Source organism: Calypte anna, chromosome 4A (genome assembly GCF_003957555.1).
Source record: "Calypte anna isolate BGI_N300 chromosome 4A, bCalAnn1_v1.p, whole genome shotgun sequence".
Taxonomy (NCBI): domain Eukaryota; kingdom Metazoa; phylum Chordata; class Aves; order Apodiformes; family Trochilidae; genus Calypte; species Calypte anna.
The window spans coordinates 33765345-33783544 of record NC_044248.1 but is presented as its reverse complement, the minus strand read 5'-3'; the positions used below and the strand labels follow the sequence as shown (position 1 = coordinate 33783544).

Genomic DNA, 18200 nt, shown 5'->3' with positions numbered 1-18200 from the left:
CCCAAACTGCACTGAAATGTTTTATGCATTTTCTCCTGCAGTTGTGAGCATAATTGCCTTATGATCTAAAACCATTAATTAAACTCTGAAATTTTAAAATTATTTGTAACAGTATAACACATGGTAAGAGTGATTCTCTGTCATCTCAGCTTGAAGTCCAGATTTTATCATCTGCTGATATGCAAATATTTTTTTTTATACTTTGATCTGATCTGTGCTTTTACTGTGTGTGGATGGGTATTACTGTGCAGACGTTCTTTCAGTTGAACTTTTTTGCCTACTAATTGTATTGCACAAGTTCTGTTTTTACTCATTTGCCTGCATATCACTGGGGAGGAGGGGTGCTTTCTAGTATGTACATATATGCAGGGAAGCATTTTTGTGCACATAGTCTGGTGGTGCTGCATGATGAACTTCCTGTGCAAAAATGGGTCTTGAGTGATGGGGTCTGATCCAGCTGAGAAGCTGCAGCTGTCATGCAGCAAGTTACTGCATGGTCTCAGTTTTCTCTGTAGGAAAAGAGTCAAGAGTTGTGGACAGATGAAACTTCTCAGGGCTGAGATTCTGCTTATAGGATCCACGGGTGGGGGTATACATCTGCAAATGTCTGTGCCACTCTATGGTGGGTCTGGTGTTCACCAACACCAAGCCAGCAAGTTTCTTTGTGGTGTCTGCAGGTGATTCCAGCGATGGGAAAAATTTCTTTCAGAGTACTTTTCCTGCCAACAGAAGAAGGCAGTATTGAAAGCTCATTATTTATAAATACCTCATCTCATGGAGTAATTTCATATCAGGTAATTACTCTTCTTTTTTAGCTTGATTTTTTTATTTGATTGTGTTTTTAAAAGGGAGTTACATACATTTTGAACTTTGAGACTTTAGAAGTTCATTAAATTCCTGGTACAAATCACTTGTGGTTATGTTTACAATTCATCCCTTTTACCAGACCTTGCTAGTCTCATGATCCCTCATTACAAGTATATGGTTAAAAATTACTACTGTTAGTGGGGCTACTCGTGGTAGTAAAACTAGCTGGATTTGTATATGTGTGTTTGCAAGATCACAGTCCTGTCACTACTGACTGGTTTCCTATTGCAGTCTAGACTGTCCTGTCCTGGAATGCATTTGTCATTAAAAACATATTTAGGAGATACTTTAGGTGGTTTTCAACTGCTCTGCAGGATTTTACATAAATACATTGAGGATGTAGTGCAGAGAGAGAAGTTGAGCCCCTTAAAACATGAAAGTCAAAGTAGTGGTTGTGCATTAAATGTGCTGTTGTCTGGTTAACTGTTGAATTCAAGTTTTAAGCTTTTTTGTTTGTTTTTATAAAGGACACTATATACTCTAAATTCTTTGCTTTTATTAATTTGTTAGGAATCCAATTCTGAATTCAGTGATTTAAAAGCAATGCCAGCTTTAATCAGCCACCCGGCTCTATTCTGTTCCCATACTTTGATACTGTGCTGGAAAATAAAGCTCCTTAAATCAAAGCATAAGTTCAATTGAAATACATGGTTTTTAATACAAATATTGCATTTATCTAATATTTATTAGAGGTAATGCCACATTTGGCAGGCACTTTTTGTCAATGATGAGGGAGGATTGCATTATAGAGTGACTGACCTTTCCTTCTGATGTCTCTCCTCTCCCTGCTATCACTCCTGAAATCTCAGTTTATTGCCAGTCAGCTCAGCCAGGAACTTTTCCCAGCAGATTGCAGGGAAGCAGTTGTCAGTGTCACCAAAAAAAAAATCAGTTTGTCTCCTGCTGAAATGCTGCTAAAATCATTTATGGACTGGTTTTCATGGGCAGTTTTGCCAGCCACCTGAAACAGAGAAAGAAGCTGCCCATGATTTCAGCTTGCATTTAGTTTCAAAATTGGGCATCAATTGATTGATGCACATTGACAGTGCTCTTAAGAACCCAAGCACCTTGAAGTATATTTGATGTTTCTAATGCTTTTATGCAGGATTATGCATAAAGATCCACCCAAAAAGAGAAGTATCATTACAATAAAATGTATTCTCTAAGTGCCTCCATTAAAAAAAAAAAATAGCATATTTACTTTGATCTGATGTTTTCTATTGGTAGAGATCTTCAGTGAAAGCAGAATGCATCGTTGTATCTTTTCAACTAAAACTTTTTTTCTATTAGAAAAATAAATGAACCTTATAAATCTTTGCATACAAGTGATACCTCAAGGTATTTTTCTTAACCTCTAATAATTTCCCCCCACTATCTTGAATCTTATTGTCATAAACTATCTTAGCAGAGCAGAATATCAGTGCAGTAAAAACACTCAACTTGCAAACCTTAGTGCTCTGAAAACTGCAGACTTAGAATGAGGTCCTTGAACAGGTCCAAAGGAGGGCAACCAAGCTGGTGAAGGGACTCGAACACAGATCCTATGAGGAGAGGCTGAGGGAGCTGGGGCTGTTCAGCCTGAGGAAGAGGAGGCTCAGGGGAGACCTCATTGCTCTCTACAACTACCTGAAAGGAGGATGGAGCCAGGCAGGGGTTGGTCTCTTTTCCCAGGCAACTCTCAAAAAGACAAGAGGGCATGGTCTTAAATTGTGCCAGGGGAAGTTCAGATTGGATATTAGAAAGAATTTTTTCACGGAAAGGGTGATCAGACATTGGAACGGGCTGCCTGGGGAGGTGGTGGACTCTTCGTCCCTGGAGACATTTAAAAAGCGACTCGATATGGCACTCAGTGCCATGGTCTAGTGACTGTGGCGGTAGCTGATCAAGGGTTGGACTCGATGATCTCTGAGGTCCCTTCCAACCCAGCCTATTCTATGATTCTATGATTCTATGATTCTATGATTCTATGATTCTATGATAAAAAATTATTTTACTCAATTTTTTAGGCAAAACCGCTGAGTTCAATATGCAATTGCACAAATAACAAATCTTTTTCTAGAAATTACCAAACTGCCAAATGGTCATATGTATATTGTAACTGCAGGACGAGCAGTAAAAGTTCGGATGCTTTTGTTTTGAGATAACCTGATGCTCACCTGGTGAGGTTTTTTGCTCTGTTTTTGTAATACTGCTTGAATGAGTGAAGGTGCTAAAATTCCATTTATGTGTATAGTTACTTTCCACATTGGAACTTTATAAATTGTCTTTTAAAAGAATCTAATGTGAAAAAACAATCTCCTTCTTGGGAAGATTGCTATTGTTAGAAAAATAGTTTTGTATGTTACAATGATAACTGGAATAGCAGATATTGATGTAATGACCTTTTCTTTTTTTAAAACAGGTTTTTGGAACAGGATCTCTGACATCTTCTGCAGAAGAACCTAAAGTGCAGCTAGCAAATGCCTACTTACTGCTTCCACACATTCAAAACATCCAGGCATCACACACACTGGTACAGTATACATTTCAAATGGAGATGAAACATCAATCTGGGATAATGGGATGCTGGAACATTTACAAAAAATCTATATACCAGTGACTGCTGGAGAGAGGTCACAAGATACAGGGCAGCTGTGATGAGCTGGGGCTCTGGTTTTCTGAGACAGACTTTGGCATTTAAGTTATTCCCACTTGTTTTCATTCATGCTTCTGTGCTGTCCTCTGTGAGGCCCTGCTCTGTACTAAACTGGAGAATTAATCTGTCCCAAAAAAGATAATTTGTACTGTAAAGTTGAGAGGGAGGGATGTTTTGGTTTGTTCTGGTGTTTACTTCAGACCCCTTCCCCACACTGGCTCACAGCAAGGCTGTGCCAGCAGTTTGCCAGAGCTAACAAGCATGGTGTGCTGCATGGAGGAGAACAAGAGCTGGAAGTCAAGGCTGGAGCATCCCCTCCTGACTTGCATAACTGCTGAACTTAGCAGCTTTGCTTACCTCAGCTTTACAAAGGCAGGGAGCTTCGGAATATACAGCAAAGTGGATTTATGAGGCATAATTGTTTCAGCTGAAAGAAGCCTTAACAATTTCTGTCATTTGGTTGCAGGTATTTTCAGTCTTCCAGGCCATGTAGAAGCTTTCAAATGAATAAATAACTGGAAAAATTGATCTTTAGTTTTTCCTTTTTTATTGTACACAGATTTGTGTTTTTCAAAAACATATTTTAGAGTATCTTAGCACATAACAGAATTTAATTTTTTATCTAAATGTAAGCTGCATTGATTACCTTTGTGATGTTGTCTTCTGCTCTACCTGAGAAAAATTCTCAAGTCAGATCATATTTTTCAGTCCTCTAGGTATATGCTCTAGGTCTATGCTATATGCAATCTTCCCTCTACCTGAGGATAATGCACAATTTCCTTCTCTTCCTTTCTTTTGTCCATACTGGTCTCTTTCTTGTAATCACCTGGGTGTGCTTGCTTATGGATGTACACAGGCTCTTGTGAAGGAACCAAAAATCTTCAGATTCTGTAATTTGGGTGGTAGGGGTAGAACTGAGGAGTGGTTTTGAATGCTGTTCATGATGGTGTCCCTCTGGATCTTCACATCTGGCTCAATGAGTTGTTGTTGGGCACTGTCTAAAGTTTGGATGCAGGCTGCTGCTTCACAGTTCTGTCTGAATTCTTAAGTAGAGAAGTTTGGGGGAGCATTTGGCATTTCCTGTACTGCATAGTGAGGAACATTTTCCTATGCTTTATTTCTCTAAAGAAGAAGCTTGAGTTCACATTTGGCATGCAGTGTGGTACCGCTTGGCACAAGTCTTGTTGCAGGACATGAGCTGTGGGAGAGAGCATTGACTCAGTTCTCCTAGCACTGGGTGTAATTTTCCTGTGCCAGCCTATAATTGAGGAATTGCTTTTCAGTTCACTGAATGTTACCAATTTAGACAGAAAAGCAGCAGGCAGCCTCCTCAGTTGTTGAAGGTGGCAGATAAGATCTAAATACTGAAGAATAGCTAATGACTTGAGTTTGGGTTCTTTTTAGAAGAATGTTGCTCTATGGATAACTCTTTTCTCCAGAAGTGCCTCTTTGAATTCACCTTGCTAATATTCTGATCCAAGTCCCATAAAAATTGGTATAATTTGTGCAGTTTATATTTTAGGCTTAAAAGCTGTGGAAGGGAGGTCTAAGAGGTTTCACCGAGGGATTATGAATGTGCAAACTTAAGGATACATAACTATTAACCACACAATGGAGTTGTGTAGCAAAAAAAGCATTTAATACAAGCCAACTGTGCACGTTTACTTTCCTCCATTTATTTTGACTGAAGTAAAACACCAGTGTAAGTTCAAGTTAATGTAAGCCTCATTTACACATTCCTTGTCATCTTGGAATGAATGAGTTGTGACCTTGAGCTACAGTGTCTAGTTCAAAATGCAAAAGTGTCCTGTCCTCTGAAGTCTACTGATACTGCTTGGACAGCTCATCAGTTGCTGCATGGTGTGTCTACTTCTTGCCTCTGTTGTCTACTGTTTAAAAGGCTGTTTGGTAACACTGATATCCTGGATCCTCAGAACCAAAAGCACGTTAAGTCCCACCATGTTCTTGGTTATAAAAATGGCTTTTCAGATCTTCTGGAGGCATTGTTACCATAAGCCCAGATACTTTTTCCTACACTTTGCATGGTTGCAAACATAAACCTGACTTCCAGTGTGAGTTATTTTGTGGACAGATTGTTTGTTTATTAAGGTATGCATTTAGTTTCTATAACTCCTGCTTCTGGTGCTGATAGCTAGAAGCATTTGTAGGTAGCATCACATCTTTTTAGCTTCTGCTTTGCCAAGCTGAATGGCCTGTGCTCTGTACCATCTTCTTCAGTCATGAAGTGTCCATTTCTTTATCAAACTGACACCCACTTTCTGTAGCTTCTCTACTTTGTAGAAATTTCTTTTGAAGGTGAATAGTCAGATTTGTATCTAGGGATAAAGATGAATTTTTGCTTATACATATTATTTATGTTGGAAATATCACATATCCCTAGCGATTATAGATAAAATTTTACCTCTACAGTGGTATTTAATAGTATTTGTGTTTGTATTTTTGTTGGAAAATGAACTTCCATTGATACTGAAGGTTGTTTTTATCCTTCTGTAGACCAAGGTACCTGACCTTTCTTTTTTCTCAATCATTGCCCATTTTTTTTTTTTTAAGCAGAAATTCTTGTGATTAATAAGGAAAAAGAAAGACAAAGTTGGCTTTTCTGCTGTTGAATTTCACCCTCTTTCTGTTACTCTTTGCAACATTTCAGCTTTTGAAGGGTTCAGGGATGGCATGCTCTGGCTATAGTTCTGGATCCTAGGATTTCTGGGCTCCTGGCTCATTCTTCAGGGGGTGAGAAGAGCTATGTCCAACACAAATCTTAGAACATGTCCACGTGGCCATTGAGCAGTGGCTGGTCACCACTAAGCTGAAACAGATGATGGAGCCCATATAGGTCATCTTTGTTTATTCACCTGGTTTAGCCTTTGCTTCAGTTGCTCAGCTTTTGGCATTGTTTAGTATTTGGATGGCACTAAGAAGGCAGCTACAGCACTGCCTCGTTGAGTTCAAAATGCTTTACAAACACACTGGGAATGTCAGGAGTTACCTGCAGGATGGGATATCTTGTGGTAGGAGACACAGACATCAGTTTGCTGGCTTCTGAGAGGAGTTTATGAACCCATGATGTGGGAAATACTGCAGGTACTGGCAGGAACCCAAGACTTCTTAAGCTGGGTTTTGTGCCCATGGACATGGGATCAGAGAAGCAAGTGTGTGAGCGTGGTGCTTGGGTGTGGAGAAGGGAGGGAGTAGCACAGCAGTTTTCTTGGTGTTCCATCCTGATAACTGCCTGCAAAAAGCCTGATGAAACTCTACTGAATCATTATTACAGGACAGCTTATTAACACCATTCAGAGTGGAATTAGCTCTTTAACAGCTCTGTAGTGGCAAGGACTGTCCAGAACAGAACCTTTGGAGTATCAGCCTGCAGAAGGAAAAGGAGGCTTGCTTCTTGTTCGTTCTTTTAAAGTTATACTGGTATAGTAGCTGAACTCCAGGAGTGGTTTGAACTCTACAGACATGATAATGATACAGGAATATCTCTCAGAAAATCTTGTGCAGAGCCATGTCTGATTGGCAGTGCACCTAAGGCAGAGCAAGGAATTGTTCCTCTGAAAGTGACCTGTGTTCTGTAGCTGTTGATGCCAGCTGTCCTGTTGATTCTCTGTCTCTTTTGATGGATTAATTATTTCCTTACTATTTGCCTACTGCTCTATCCCCCAGCAAGAATCCTAGACCTTTACCAGGAGAGTGAGTCCTTGAAGATCAGATGGTTTGGGTTTTTAGGTGCTCTGTTTGCTTTTTTTAAATAGGCTTCTGTTTCCTTAAAATCTAAAGGAAACAGCTTACCAAAAATGGTAAGAATTTAAATTGCCTGGTTTGTATCAGACTATTTTATTCAGTTCATACTGGACTTGTGGGTGCTATGTGTGTGGATATGTAAGCATATCTGCTTAATACAAGACAGAGGCACAAAGCAAGGAAGTGGCAGTGGTTGTACTGCTTTGCAGCACTATTTTTAAGTTTTCCCCTTCTGCCATGCCTTTCCTTTTTGGTTGCCTCTGGTGCAGAGTCTGCATAGCTCAGCTCCCTGCTCTGATTCATCAGCAGTGATATTTGAAGTGTAAAGGGAGTGCTTGCATTGCTGGGAGATATGATGTGGTCCTGGGTTTTTGACTTCTGCTTTTGCCAGTGTTTTCTTCTCAGGTGCTTTATCATCTCTTTATGGTTAACACAGCCATCTTACCAGTGCTGTAAGTTTATGGACATGGCAGTTATGCATCTCTTACCTGCTTCAGATAAATGAAAACAGTCTTCATTTTCTGAAGATGGCTTCACAAAGAAATAAAAAATACCTGTGGAAAACAGATCAACATCAAGTACACTCAATTATATTTTTACCCTCTGTGAATGTTACATTAGCAGGTTCCATTTTATTGTGACAGAAGTTTCCCATGTAGATCTATGCCAGGTCAAAAAAAAAAAAAAAAAAAAAAAAAATTGGAAAAATTATTTAGCTGACTTAATTTTATTTTTTAAATAGAGATGTGGATTCTTAAACTACATAATACAATGTCATTGAGTAAGGGCTAACAACTCCTTACTTAGGTAGTGTCCTTTCAAGAACTGCTGAAAAGGGAAGTCTAATCATCAAGGTTTATTTGACAAGTGACCCCCAAAATTGTTCTTTGTATAATCTTACTGCCTCATTAGAACTCCACCAGCAGCCATGCCCGTGAGAGGTTAGTAAGTGGTGCATGTTTTGAAATAAAATGTGCTCAAAATCTGATGAGGACAGAAGCATTTGTAAAAAAGAAAAGAGAGGGCAGGTTCTGTGCCCTTTAGAGAGCTGGGCTGAGGACAGGGTTTGAAGAGGTTACATCGCCCTCTTGTGTAAAGCTTCAGTCATTATGGTATGAAATCCTGTTGAATCGGGAATGCACAAGGTAGGTTGGCCTCCTTTGGGCTGTGGTCCATGTGTTCATGGACCCCGTGAATTGTCAAATGTGTGATATATCTACCTACTCCCTTCTCAGATGCACTCAGCCCCTTCTGCTTGTTCCAGGGAGAGAGAAAGTAGGGTTAAAAACTTGTTTTCACAGTTTCGCTTTTCAGCATCAAATTACTGAAAACTTTTAGTCAGTGGCATCAACTAACAAATTGTTTAGTCGGTTGCACCTGTAGATACCCCACTCAGATAGTTCAGTATCTCAAGAGAAACTGCAAGGGGTTTCACCTCTCAAAGTGACCAGGTAAATTTACTGTAACAAAGGTACTGATGGAGTGACAGGTCTGTCATGATGAATTTTTATTTTTTTTAATTTTGAATCAAGATGTACTAGCTGAGGAGTTTTTTCAAGTAATTTGGCAGTCCAGATTTCCAGATAGCTTTCATTAATTATGATTGGCTTTGTTGGCACTGTTGCCTCATTAGATTTATGAGTGCTTTACAAGCTGGCACAATCAATGTCCTTTTCCTTTCCAGTCAATAAAAAGGTGAAATACGTGTTTTCTGTCTATCCATTTTGGTATGAAGCCTACATATGAGATCATGTCCAAGAAGCGTTATGTTCTTGGCCCAGCAACTGTATTTCAGTATTCAGTCAGCAAAGAAAATAGACAGAAACCAAGGAAAGAAGCTTCTACATAGTGCCAAAATGTCTCTTTTGCTTACAGTTTATTGACATGAAAACTCTTAAGGTTGGCTAATGTTGATGCCATATGAATATTTAATAATCATGTGTAATAATAGTCTGATAAGTAAGTGGATTTCCTGAGAGCTGGAGACTGGTTTCTAGCCTACTGTTCAGAGTAATTATATTATTTTTAAAAATGTCCTTACATTGCTGTATCATGCATATATGGAAATAATACTGTTGTCTTTGTAAGCAGTGGTGTGCAAGTTGAATTTATATGATAACATCCTTTGAAATAATATGCTAGATGTTTTCTTCACTTTTCTTTCTTGCAGGCAGAAACTTTGAATGCCAGTCTATTGCATGTTCACCTTGAATGCAGTTTACCTAATGACATGTATCAGCAAGTTAAGGTATCTTCTATTCTCAATTTATATCTATTTAATCCTTTTAATTTTAATCCAGGTTTAGAGAGGCATTTGCCAGACCTCGAAGCTTCAGCATTAATACAATTTCTAGTGTCTCAGTTTAAAAGGGAATTGTCCTTTCAGCTATGCTTTTATAAAGCTGTGCCCTGTGGTATGGATTAAATGTCACACTTATCACACTATAAATTGTAAGAGAGGGGGGGATGTAACCCCCCCAAAAAAACCCCAACCTGACAAGTTAGTGTTTTCATATGCAGGTGCTGTATTGCTTACAGGGAGTACAAAAGTGCTTAGGTTCTTGTAATTTCCTTTCTCCAGAAAGGTTTCACAGGTTTCTGATTCACACTGACAAAATGTTGATGAGCTGATAATTCTTAGTGCTCAGAAAGCTTTGAAGATGGCCTTGGCATTGGGCAGAGCTGAGGCAGAGTGGTGTTGATAATGAAAGAGCCCCCTCCAAAAGCTCTGAATGCTCAGGACGGGAGGTTTCTTCCCTCTGGGCAGCACCATTCAAATATCCTCTTCCCATTTCTCCTCAAACTGTCCTCCCACAGTCAGGGGGTGTTGGTTCACAGAGGTGATGGTATTGATGGGGAGGTTTTTTGGCTCACATACATAGGTCTGCACTGTGGTTTTTGGCACTTTTCTTCCATTGAGTGTGATGAGGCACAGCCTCAGTAGCTGCTTTTCTGCATCTGATGTGTCACAGTGATCTTGTGTTGCTTTACTCCCATGTCTGATTCTTGCATTGCACTGAAGAAGGTGCAGCTCAGTGTTTGTGATTCCATGCAATGCAGCTGCCTTCTGTGAGATTCTCAAGGGCACGCCACCCCCAGCAGACTCCTCTTCTGCTCCTGGCAGCCCTTTTGGGTGCTGAGGGTTTCTTCTTGATGCTGTATGAGTGGTGGACTGGCATCCCTTTCTCAGGGAGGCTTCCCCACTCCTGCTGGACCTCCTTGTGGGACTTTGGATTAGCTGAAGGTGTTCTGCAAGCACTTCACAGGAGCACTTCATCTGCCAGGGGTGGAGGTTTTCTCCTCCTCCTGAGAAAATTAGGCTTCTTTGTAGGGCATCACAGCCTGTGTTTAGCCACCTTCATGGTGCTATGCAGGACAAATTCAATTCATGTTACTATTAATTGTCTCGTTCTGTTTGGCTTTGTTGGTTTCATTTTTTTGTGAAATGCTGTCTGTGTATTTGCTAAGACTCAACTATCTGAACAGCACCCACTACCTCGAGAAGGAAAAAAGATTCTATTTGTATTGATCTGAAGTACTCTAACCTGACCACAGAGTTTTCTATTAAGAATTGTACATGTATGTTTAGGGGTTTTTTTTAATTACTTCAGTGAGGAATGGAGACAAAAAATACAGGATTTGGAAAAATTAACTATAAACAGACTAGTGAACATGAATTGTCTTCCTACTGTTAAGACACATACATCAGCCTGTTTATGGCACATTTTATTGAAGGCAGAGGATTTAACAAAGGAAACTATTTTGCAGTCCCTGAGGTGAGACTGACTAAGACAGTTTATAAATTTGCATACTTTCAAGGTTCAGTGTCCTTTTCAGTTGTTTATCAGCTGTGTTTTTGCTGTGCTATCTGTATGTGCACTACCTTTGGTTTCTGCAGAAACTTTAGCCAAGGTCCTCACTGCTGCTTTGCCAGAACTTTGGTGCTGAAACTTTGCTTGTTAGATGATACCTTTAACTTCTCAATACCTTATTGTGATGGTTTTTTTCTGTTCCCTTGCCCACCACACACACACTATGTTCCCTTGTCTCACTCCAGAGTTGCTGTTTTATGTCCGATGACCCAGTGCTGCTAGAAATGAGCTTAACGGTAAGAATGGAAAATGCCCAACAAGATTTTGTGGAGCACAGACAATACTTACTGGAGAATCTTTTTGTAGTTTATGTAGCAATGGAAAAAACAAAGACCTCAGGTAAGTCCTAAATATGACTGTTAATTGTAATAGAACTTATATACATGAGTTATAATTTGATGTGCTAAATTGAATCAAATTCAGTGACAGCTAAATTTTGCATGTAAGGGAAAAGAAATCAGTTTAACTAAATACAGCTTGTCAGCCACTTTGTATAGATGGGTGGCTTTAAGTGCAGTCATCTTTCTGTAGGTGACAATTTAAATCTACATCTGTTTCATTCTTTAGTCCTCTGTGCTTACGTGTCTGCTTCAATAATATGGAACGATGTCACAGTCCTTCAATTTTTACAACTGCATTTCTGGTTTCCCATTGATTAAATTATGTTGGACTATGAAAGCAGAATGGTTTGTACAGTACTGGGGATAGTGGGTTTTGTGGAAAGTTGGGTAACGAGGTAATCAGATGTGTGCATCAGTTGTTCTCATAAACTAGACTTCAACAGGCAAAAAAAATCAACTCTTGCAATTTCTTTATGCTGTATTTATAGGGTAAACAAATATTCTAATTCTGGGAGTTTTTAAAATATTTACAGAGCTTTGCAGTTTGTTTAAATAGCTTTTTTTTTAGACTTTTTTCCAGTTTTGCTTTCTGATTGAAGAAGAAGGAACTGCTTAAGAATCTATATTAAAATAATATTTTTTTAACACTAGTAAAAAAAGAATGTGATCTTTTATGTCTCTTGGGAATTTCCATTCAGGATCTAGTCCCAGAACAATATATGCTGTCCCTTCCATGCCTGTTCTGTGATGTGATATTTACACAGATATGAAACTGATGCCAGTGCTTTGTTATGTTGGGTTGTATTCGTGCATTTATTGTGATGCTTGGTAGAGAATTTTTCACTTCTGTTGTGTTTTAAGGGTCCTTGCTGTTGACACTTGATGGCTGCAGTATTAGAAGTATGTGGTTAAGGATGTTTTATATTACTGCAATTTTAAGTCCCCACTTTGTTAGAGGTTGGTCATATGAGCCTTTTGGTTGGTGCAAAGTTCCATGCACCCCATCAGTACCAGTGGTGGCTTTACCATATCAAACCACAATGCTTGTTTACCTTCTGTTTGTATCTTTAAATGAGACACATGATCTTGAGGTAAGGATCTAACAAAAGGGAACACAGTCCTGTGTTAGTATACAGCACATGTGTTTGCACACAGAGTGGGACAGAAGGCAAGCTGGGTCTGCAGGGGGGAACTGGGCAGCTGGGGAGACTGAAGAGGAGTTTGTGCTTTAAACAGCTGTGGGTATGTGGAGCATCTGCTCACTCAGAATCAACACACTGAACCCTCTATTGGAAGCTGGCACCTAGAGTCTTGTTTTTAAGCAGCTGAGCAAAGGACACTCATTATTACAAATCGTACCTGGTGAATGGGGAGAATGTCCTTTTTATGTCAACCTGTATCTACTGATGTAATTCAGGTGTAAACAAGGGCAAGAACTTGGGTCATCTTCCTTCATGGAAGTGTGATGATCACCTTGGTGTAATAGTCATCTTATAGAATCATAGAATTGGCTGGGTTGGAAGGGACCTCTGATATCATCAAGTCCAACCCTTGATCCACTACCACTGCAGTTCCCAGACCATGGCACTGAGTGCCACATCCAGTCTCTTTTTAAATATCTGCAGGGATGGAGAATCCATCACTTCCCTGGGCAGCCCATTCCAATGTCTGATCACCCTCTTTGTAAAGAAATCCTTTCTAATATCCAACCTAAACCTCCCCTGGCACAACTTGAGACTGTGCCCCTCTTGTCTTCCTGTCTCTTACTGTATTACACCCATCTCCTGTTGCTCGAGGTTACTACCTTACCAGGTGATAGGACCACTCCTGTTTTAAGCCCAAAAGGTTTAATTGCACTGAATACAACTTTGCCTTGACTCTTGAAAGTGCTTGTTGTTCAAAGCAGGCAAGCCAGGATCTTGTGTAGCTGTGTGCATATGCAGAACACTTTTTACTGGACTCTCATACTGTTTATAGTTTGGCCCTTAGACCAAGTGAAAGTTGTATCAGTAGATAGCCATCCTTCTTTCCTTCAGCCATGCCTCCTGTCTTCCTGCCTGTGGGAGAGGTAGGACTTGAGTTTTGTCTTGGATTTAGGAGATAATGAAGGAAGATTCACTGTTGATGGTTGCCTTCGTGTTTGTGGCCAAAAATCTTTTTGAGTAGCGTTTTTTCTTCTTTATGGAATGATTGGCACCTTCAGTTATGAATAGTTCTTCCTTTTTACAAGAGTAGGTGTCACACAAATATTTTTTAATTTAAATTCGGTTTTCTTTTCATGAGTAGCTGACAAAGCAAGAGTGCTTCCATCCTTGATGAACTTACCTCAATGTTCATTCTATTGGACAGGTGATTCCTCAGTAGATGTGTACGTCATGCATTCTGGGAACAGCCTCGTGCATATCCAGGTAATCCTGGGCTTCAGGAAGTTACATTTTAGGGTGTTGAATTTGACTGGGGAATTAACAAGCCCACTCTAGAAAAGCAGACTGATTTTCCTGGTGGAAAATACCATGCTTCTGTATTTTTAAAACGTGCCCAAAAGGTGAATAGTTCTCTGAGATGATGAGTTGTAGTTCACTGATGGATTTCTATTTTTTTTTAAGACATAGAGCTGTTAACTTGAAAAAAAATCCATCAGATGATTTAGAAGGTGGGAGAAAATGGCAGATATTGGTTTGCAAATTTGACAAGATGATACTGTTATTATTGTAACTCCTGTGTTAGTGTATTACTGCTACAAGGGTCACTGTGTCTTGTGTTCATGCAGGAAGTACGGCAGTTGTCAGAAAAAGACACATCACCTGTGGAGTTTGAGCCAGTACTACTATCTTCATCATCTATGAACTTTACAAAAGTTGCTTCTATTTCTTGTAAAGGTACAGGCTATGTATAATTATAAACATTATGATTAAACAGGATTTGATTATCAAAGGGTAGCTTTTTCAGCAGATAGAGACCCTGAAACAATTTGTGGTTATTTTTCTGTTCCCAATATATTTTCTAAAAGGCAGTTGTGCTTTGCTGGTCATTTTCTATGACATTTCTTGGCAGGATCACTGAAGAGGCTTGCCTGAGACCCAGGCGTTGTTGTGAAAGAGCAAAGCTGTAATATTCAACCATTCCTGCCTCCAGCTTGTTTCCTATTCTGACCACTAGTCTGCAGTGCATAGACTTTAAACATGTTTCAAACAGGCTGCTTTCATGATGACAGTGGGACTTGTTTTTCCTAGCAAGAAAGGACTGTACGTTAAGTGATTCTTTTTTTCTGAACAGTTTTTCATTTATTAAAAGGAGGCAATGTGCACTGATAATAAGTAAGAATGCCATGCCAGGGACAAGTGGTTAAAATTGGTCAGGTTGCTCCTTGCAGCTTTGTTGTACATGTGTTTTTTGAAAGTGTATAGGATTCATAAATTATTCTTAAAGCAAGGTTTGAAACCTCTAAAGAACATGAGTGGTCAGATGCTTTGTTCACTTGTGTGAGAATTGGACCAGCAAGTCTACCCCCTTGAAGTGTTCTACCAAATCCTCACATGAAAATCTTTGTGGATGTGTTTTTGTTTGGATTGGCATTGGATTATCCTGTATGTCTGTTTTTCTTGCAGCTGCATCCTGTGACAGTGCAAGCCCTTATGCTGACCATAAGAAGAATAATCTGTTGGAAGGCACTACAACACTAAGAACCTGTCTTTCCTGTCCTGTGAGGGAAGGGTGGGTTGGCAGTGGATTTTTGTTAGCATTCACTGATATTTTCAGAAAAAATTTTGTAGCCTTCTTTAAAAACTGAAGCTAGCTTTCTTTATCACTGAAAAATTCAAAGGATATTGAAGAGGCTTTTTCCTAATGTTGCAGTGTCATTTATGAATACAGACCTGTGACATTCCAAGCAACAGTTCTTTTAAAGTCTTTTATCCAGGAAGAATTTCAGGAGCCAGTAAAAAGATGTGCCTTAGCAGCCTGTATCGTATAAATGTTGAGAGGCTGTGATAAAATTTTACCATCCTTGTTAATCCAGTGCAGGAGGAAGTTACAGAAACTGCAATTTCAGTTGTCTTTTGCCAGTTTCATCCAGACTCCACTGTCACAAAGAAGTAGGCAGTGCTGTACTGGAGCATAGCCTGATTACCTGCCTACTTCTTTTACATTGTCCTTGCCAATTTTTATTCTGATCTTCTATATGAATATTCTAAAGGAAATAATTTTGTTCTTTCCCTTAAAACCATAGAAGAGCCTCATTATGCAAGAATACTGCAGTTATCTTCTTGTGTGGACCATTTATGTGTACTCAGTGCAGATGTATTTATTTTTATTCTGTATTTGCTTACAGGTATTTTGACATAGATCCTTCTGCAGCGTTGTTTCATATAGAACCACATCATAATGCTTCAGGACTTTGGTCCATATGGTTTACAAACAATTTTGACTTCAGCGTTGAACTAAATGAAGTCTTCGTAACCAGAGAAACAAAGAGCATTTTAAAGGTGACCTTTATTTCCACTTGATAGAGCATTTTGTTTTTTACTAAAGGATATGGACCTTTGGCATACAAAATGGGTCATTTGAAAGAACTTGGTGTTCTCAGAGTTGGTTGAAATCAGTTTAAAATAAAGGTGTATGTATGCCTGTAACTGCTAGGTCTTCTCTCAACAGTGTTCAATGTATGGGTTGTTGTTGGATTATTATTGTTTTATTAGCAACTATTCTTTCATTTGAGTTGCATCAACAGATGCATCAAATTAGAGACCATTGCTCTATTCAGAATTGTTGCATGTGTGTTTGTGCTCTACAGGATTCAGCATTTCTTCATAGGTTCTAATGGAAGTCTTCAGTACATAGATGAGCTTTGAAGTTTTGAAGGCAAAGGCAGTAATTTACTTGTGCAATTGTTTGTACCAGACAGATCTGATGTAGGCTTCTGATTGGCTCTCTGTATATTTAGATAGGAGATTTACATATGTGCACTCTATGGATCAGTTATGGTCACATATTTGTGTCTAATAACAGTGAAATCACAAAGGAAGAGAAAGTTTACATTCTCCAAGGTACTGCTTGCCCCCAAAATACCATACCAGTTTTAATCCAGTTGTTTGGTTCTTTCTAGATTCTGAACTTTGCTGAACCTTTGACTCTACCTCCAGGCTGTTGGAATGTATTTTCTTTGAAGCTCAGTGTGAAAGACACTGCAACAAATGTGCTTTCTAGTATTTGTTTGGCCACAAATGTTGGAATAATGTTTGAGATACCTCTGCAGATACATTCTACTGTCTCCAAGGTATTGTATACAGTTGCAAATATGCTGTAAATTAAGTCGATCTGTCCTTTAGTTCTGAAAGAAAAACTCAGTACCAGACCACCCTGTGAAACCATTCTGTATCTTGAGAAGTTGAGATCCCAGAGCTGAACAGCAATGGAATCACAATTCTGTAGGCAACCTAAGTTATCTTCTTTGATTTGTCCAAATTATGCACTGGGAAACTGAAATTTGTCCTGTTTTTCTGCCATATGATAAATTGTAGTTTTTCTTTTGTTTTTTCAGGAGGGAGGTCTTCATTTTGAAGTGAGTGCCCACTGTGATATTCAGTGTTACTTGGGAAAGTCAGACTCAGGTAGGCTTGTCTTGTTTTGGGTTTTTTTGGGGTTTTTTTAAGGCATCTGATGATAGTTTTATTGTAGAATTTTTTTTTAATGTATCAGGAGTTGTAACAAGAAGATTGAGATTGTTCATACAAGTACTTAAGTTTTATGTCTTTTAAAACTATTCAGTTTTCTAACAGTATATAAATGGCTTTGAGTAACCAGTACTGAGTACACTGCAGTATTTCAGACCTCTTAATTCCATAGCACATGCTAAGCTCTTGTTCTGTCTTAAAATTTTTTTTGGACTTAAATTCTCATTGGTGGTGTACTGTTCCTTGATTTCTTCTTATGCATGTTTTTTCAGAAATGATTAGGTAGAATGATAAAGATGCCAAGTAGCTCAAGTGATTGGAAAAAGTGCAGAATCTGGGTCCAAATCCTGGGAAGTCTGATTAAAAAGCAAAACAAAACAAACAAACCTTAATCAGGATCTCAGAATGAGAAACTAAAATGAAAACACCATTTCTGCCAAGCTGTGGTATTTGTTTTGGTCCCTGCTGTGCTGTGCAATAATGTTGTACTACTATGTAGAGAATATCATATGATCCTGGTAGTGTATTGGCATCAGTGGAGAGTTCTGTGTGAAGACTACTGGTAACATAATAACTTTTTAGTGGTATCCATTAGAAAGAACAAGAATAAAGATGTACTAGATCATACAAAGCCTGTACAATACTCATGCTCTTGTGTGCACCACACATGGAATTACTGTGGTTCTGCATTTCTTTAAGCAAATCAGATATGGACAATAATATGTTTAACCTCACATGCCTGCTTTGAAGAGAAAAAGTGGGTTACCTTTATTATTTTTGTCAGGACCCTCTGCAGGTACTGATCACTTGTGCTCAGAAGTAGATTGATGAAAGAAGCAAGTGTTATCTCTGTAAAAAAATCTGAAAATGAAAAATCTGTTATTGTTTTAGCAAATCTGCTCTGGCAGAAGAGTCTCACTCTGGACCATTCTTCCTGGGATGTGGATTCTGAGCTTGCAAGTGAACTTTATGAAAGATGGCAAAAAATAAGACGTGGGGAAGCCTGCAGGTCTGTACAGAATCTGTTAAGGTTCCGAATTCAAACCAGTAC

The 18200-nt window shown here is 39.0% G+C and overlaps 1 protein-coding gene across 1 annotated transcript in view; it reads left to right on the top strand.

Annotated features, from left to right (window-relative positions):
- TMEM131L (transmembrane 131 like) overlaps positions 1-18200 on the top strand; it is an 80619-nt gene that overhangs the window by 37362 nt on the left and 25057 nt on the right. The window contains 11 exon segments of the mRNA XM_030449895.1: positions 678-794; positions 3269-3379; positions 9435-9512; positions 11322-11475; positions 13827-13885; positions 14248-14356; positions 15086-15191; positions 15808-15961; positions 16582-16752; positions 17017-17086; positions 18041-18158. Coding sequence (XP_030305755.1) covers positions 678-794; positions 3269-3379; positions 9435-9512; positions 11322-11475; positions 13827-13885; positions 14248-14356; positions 15086-15191; positions 15808-15961; positions 16582-16752; positions 17017-17086; positions 18041-18158 — 1247 coding nt within the window.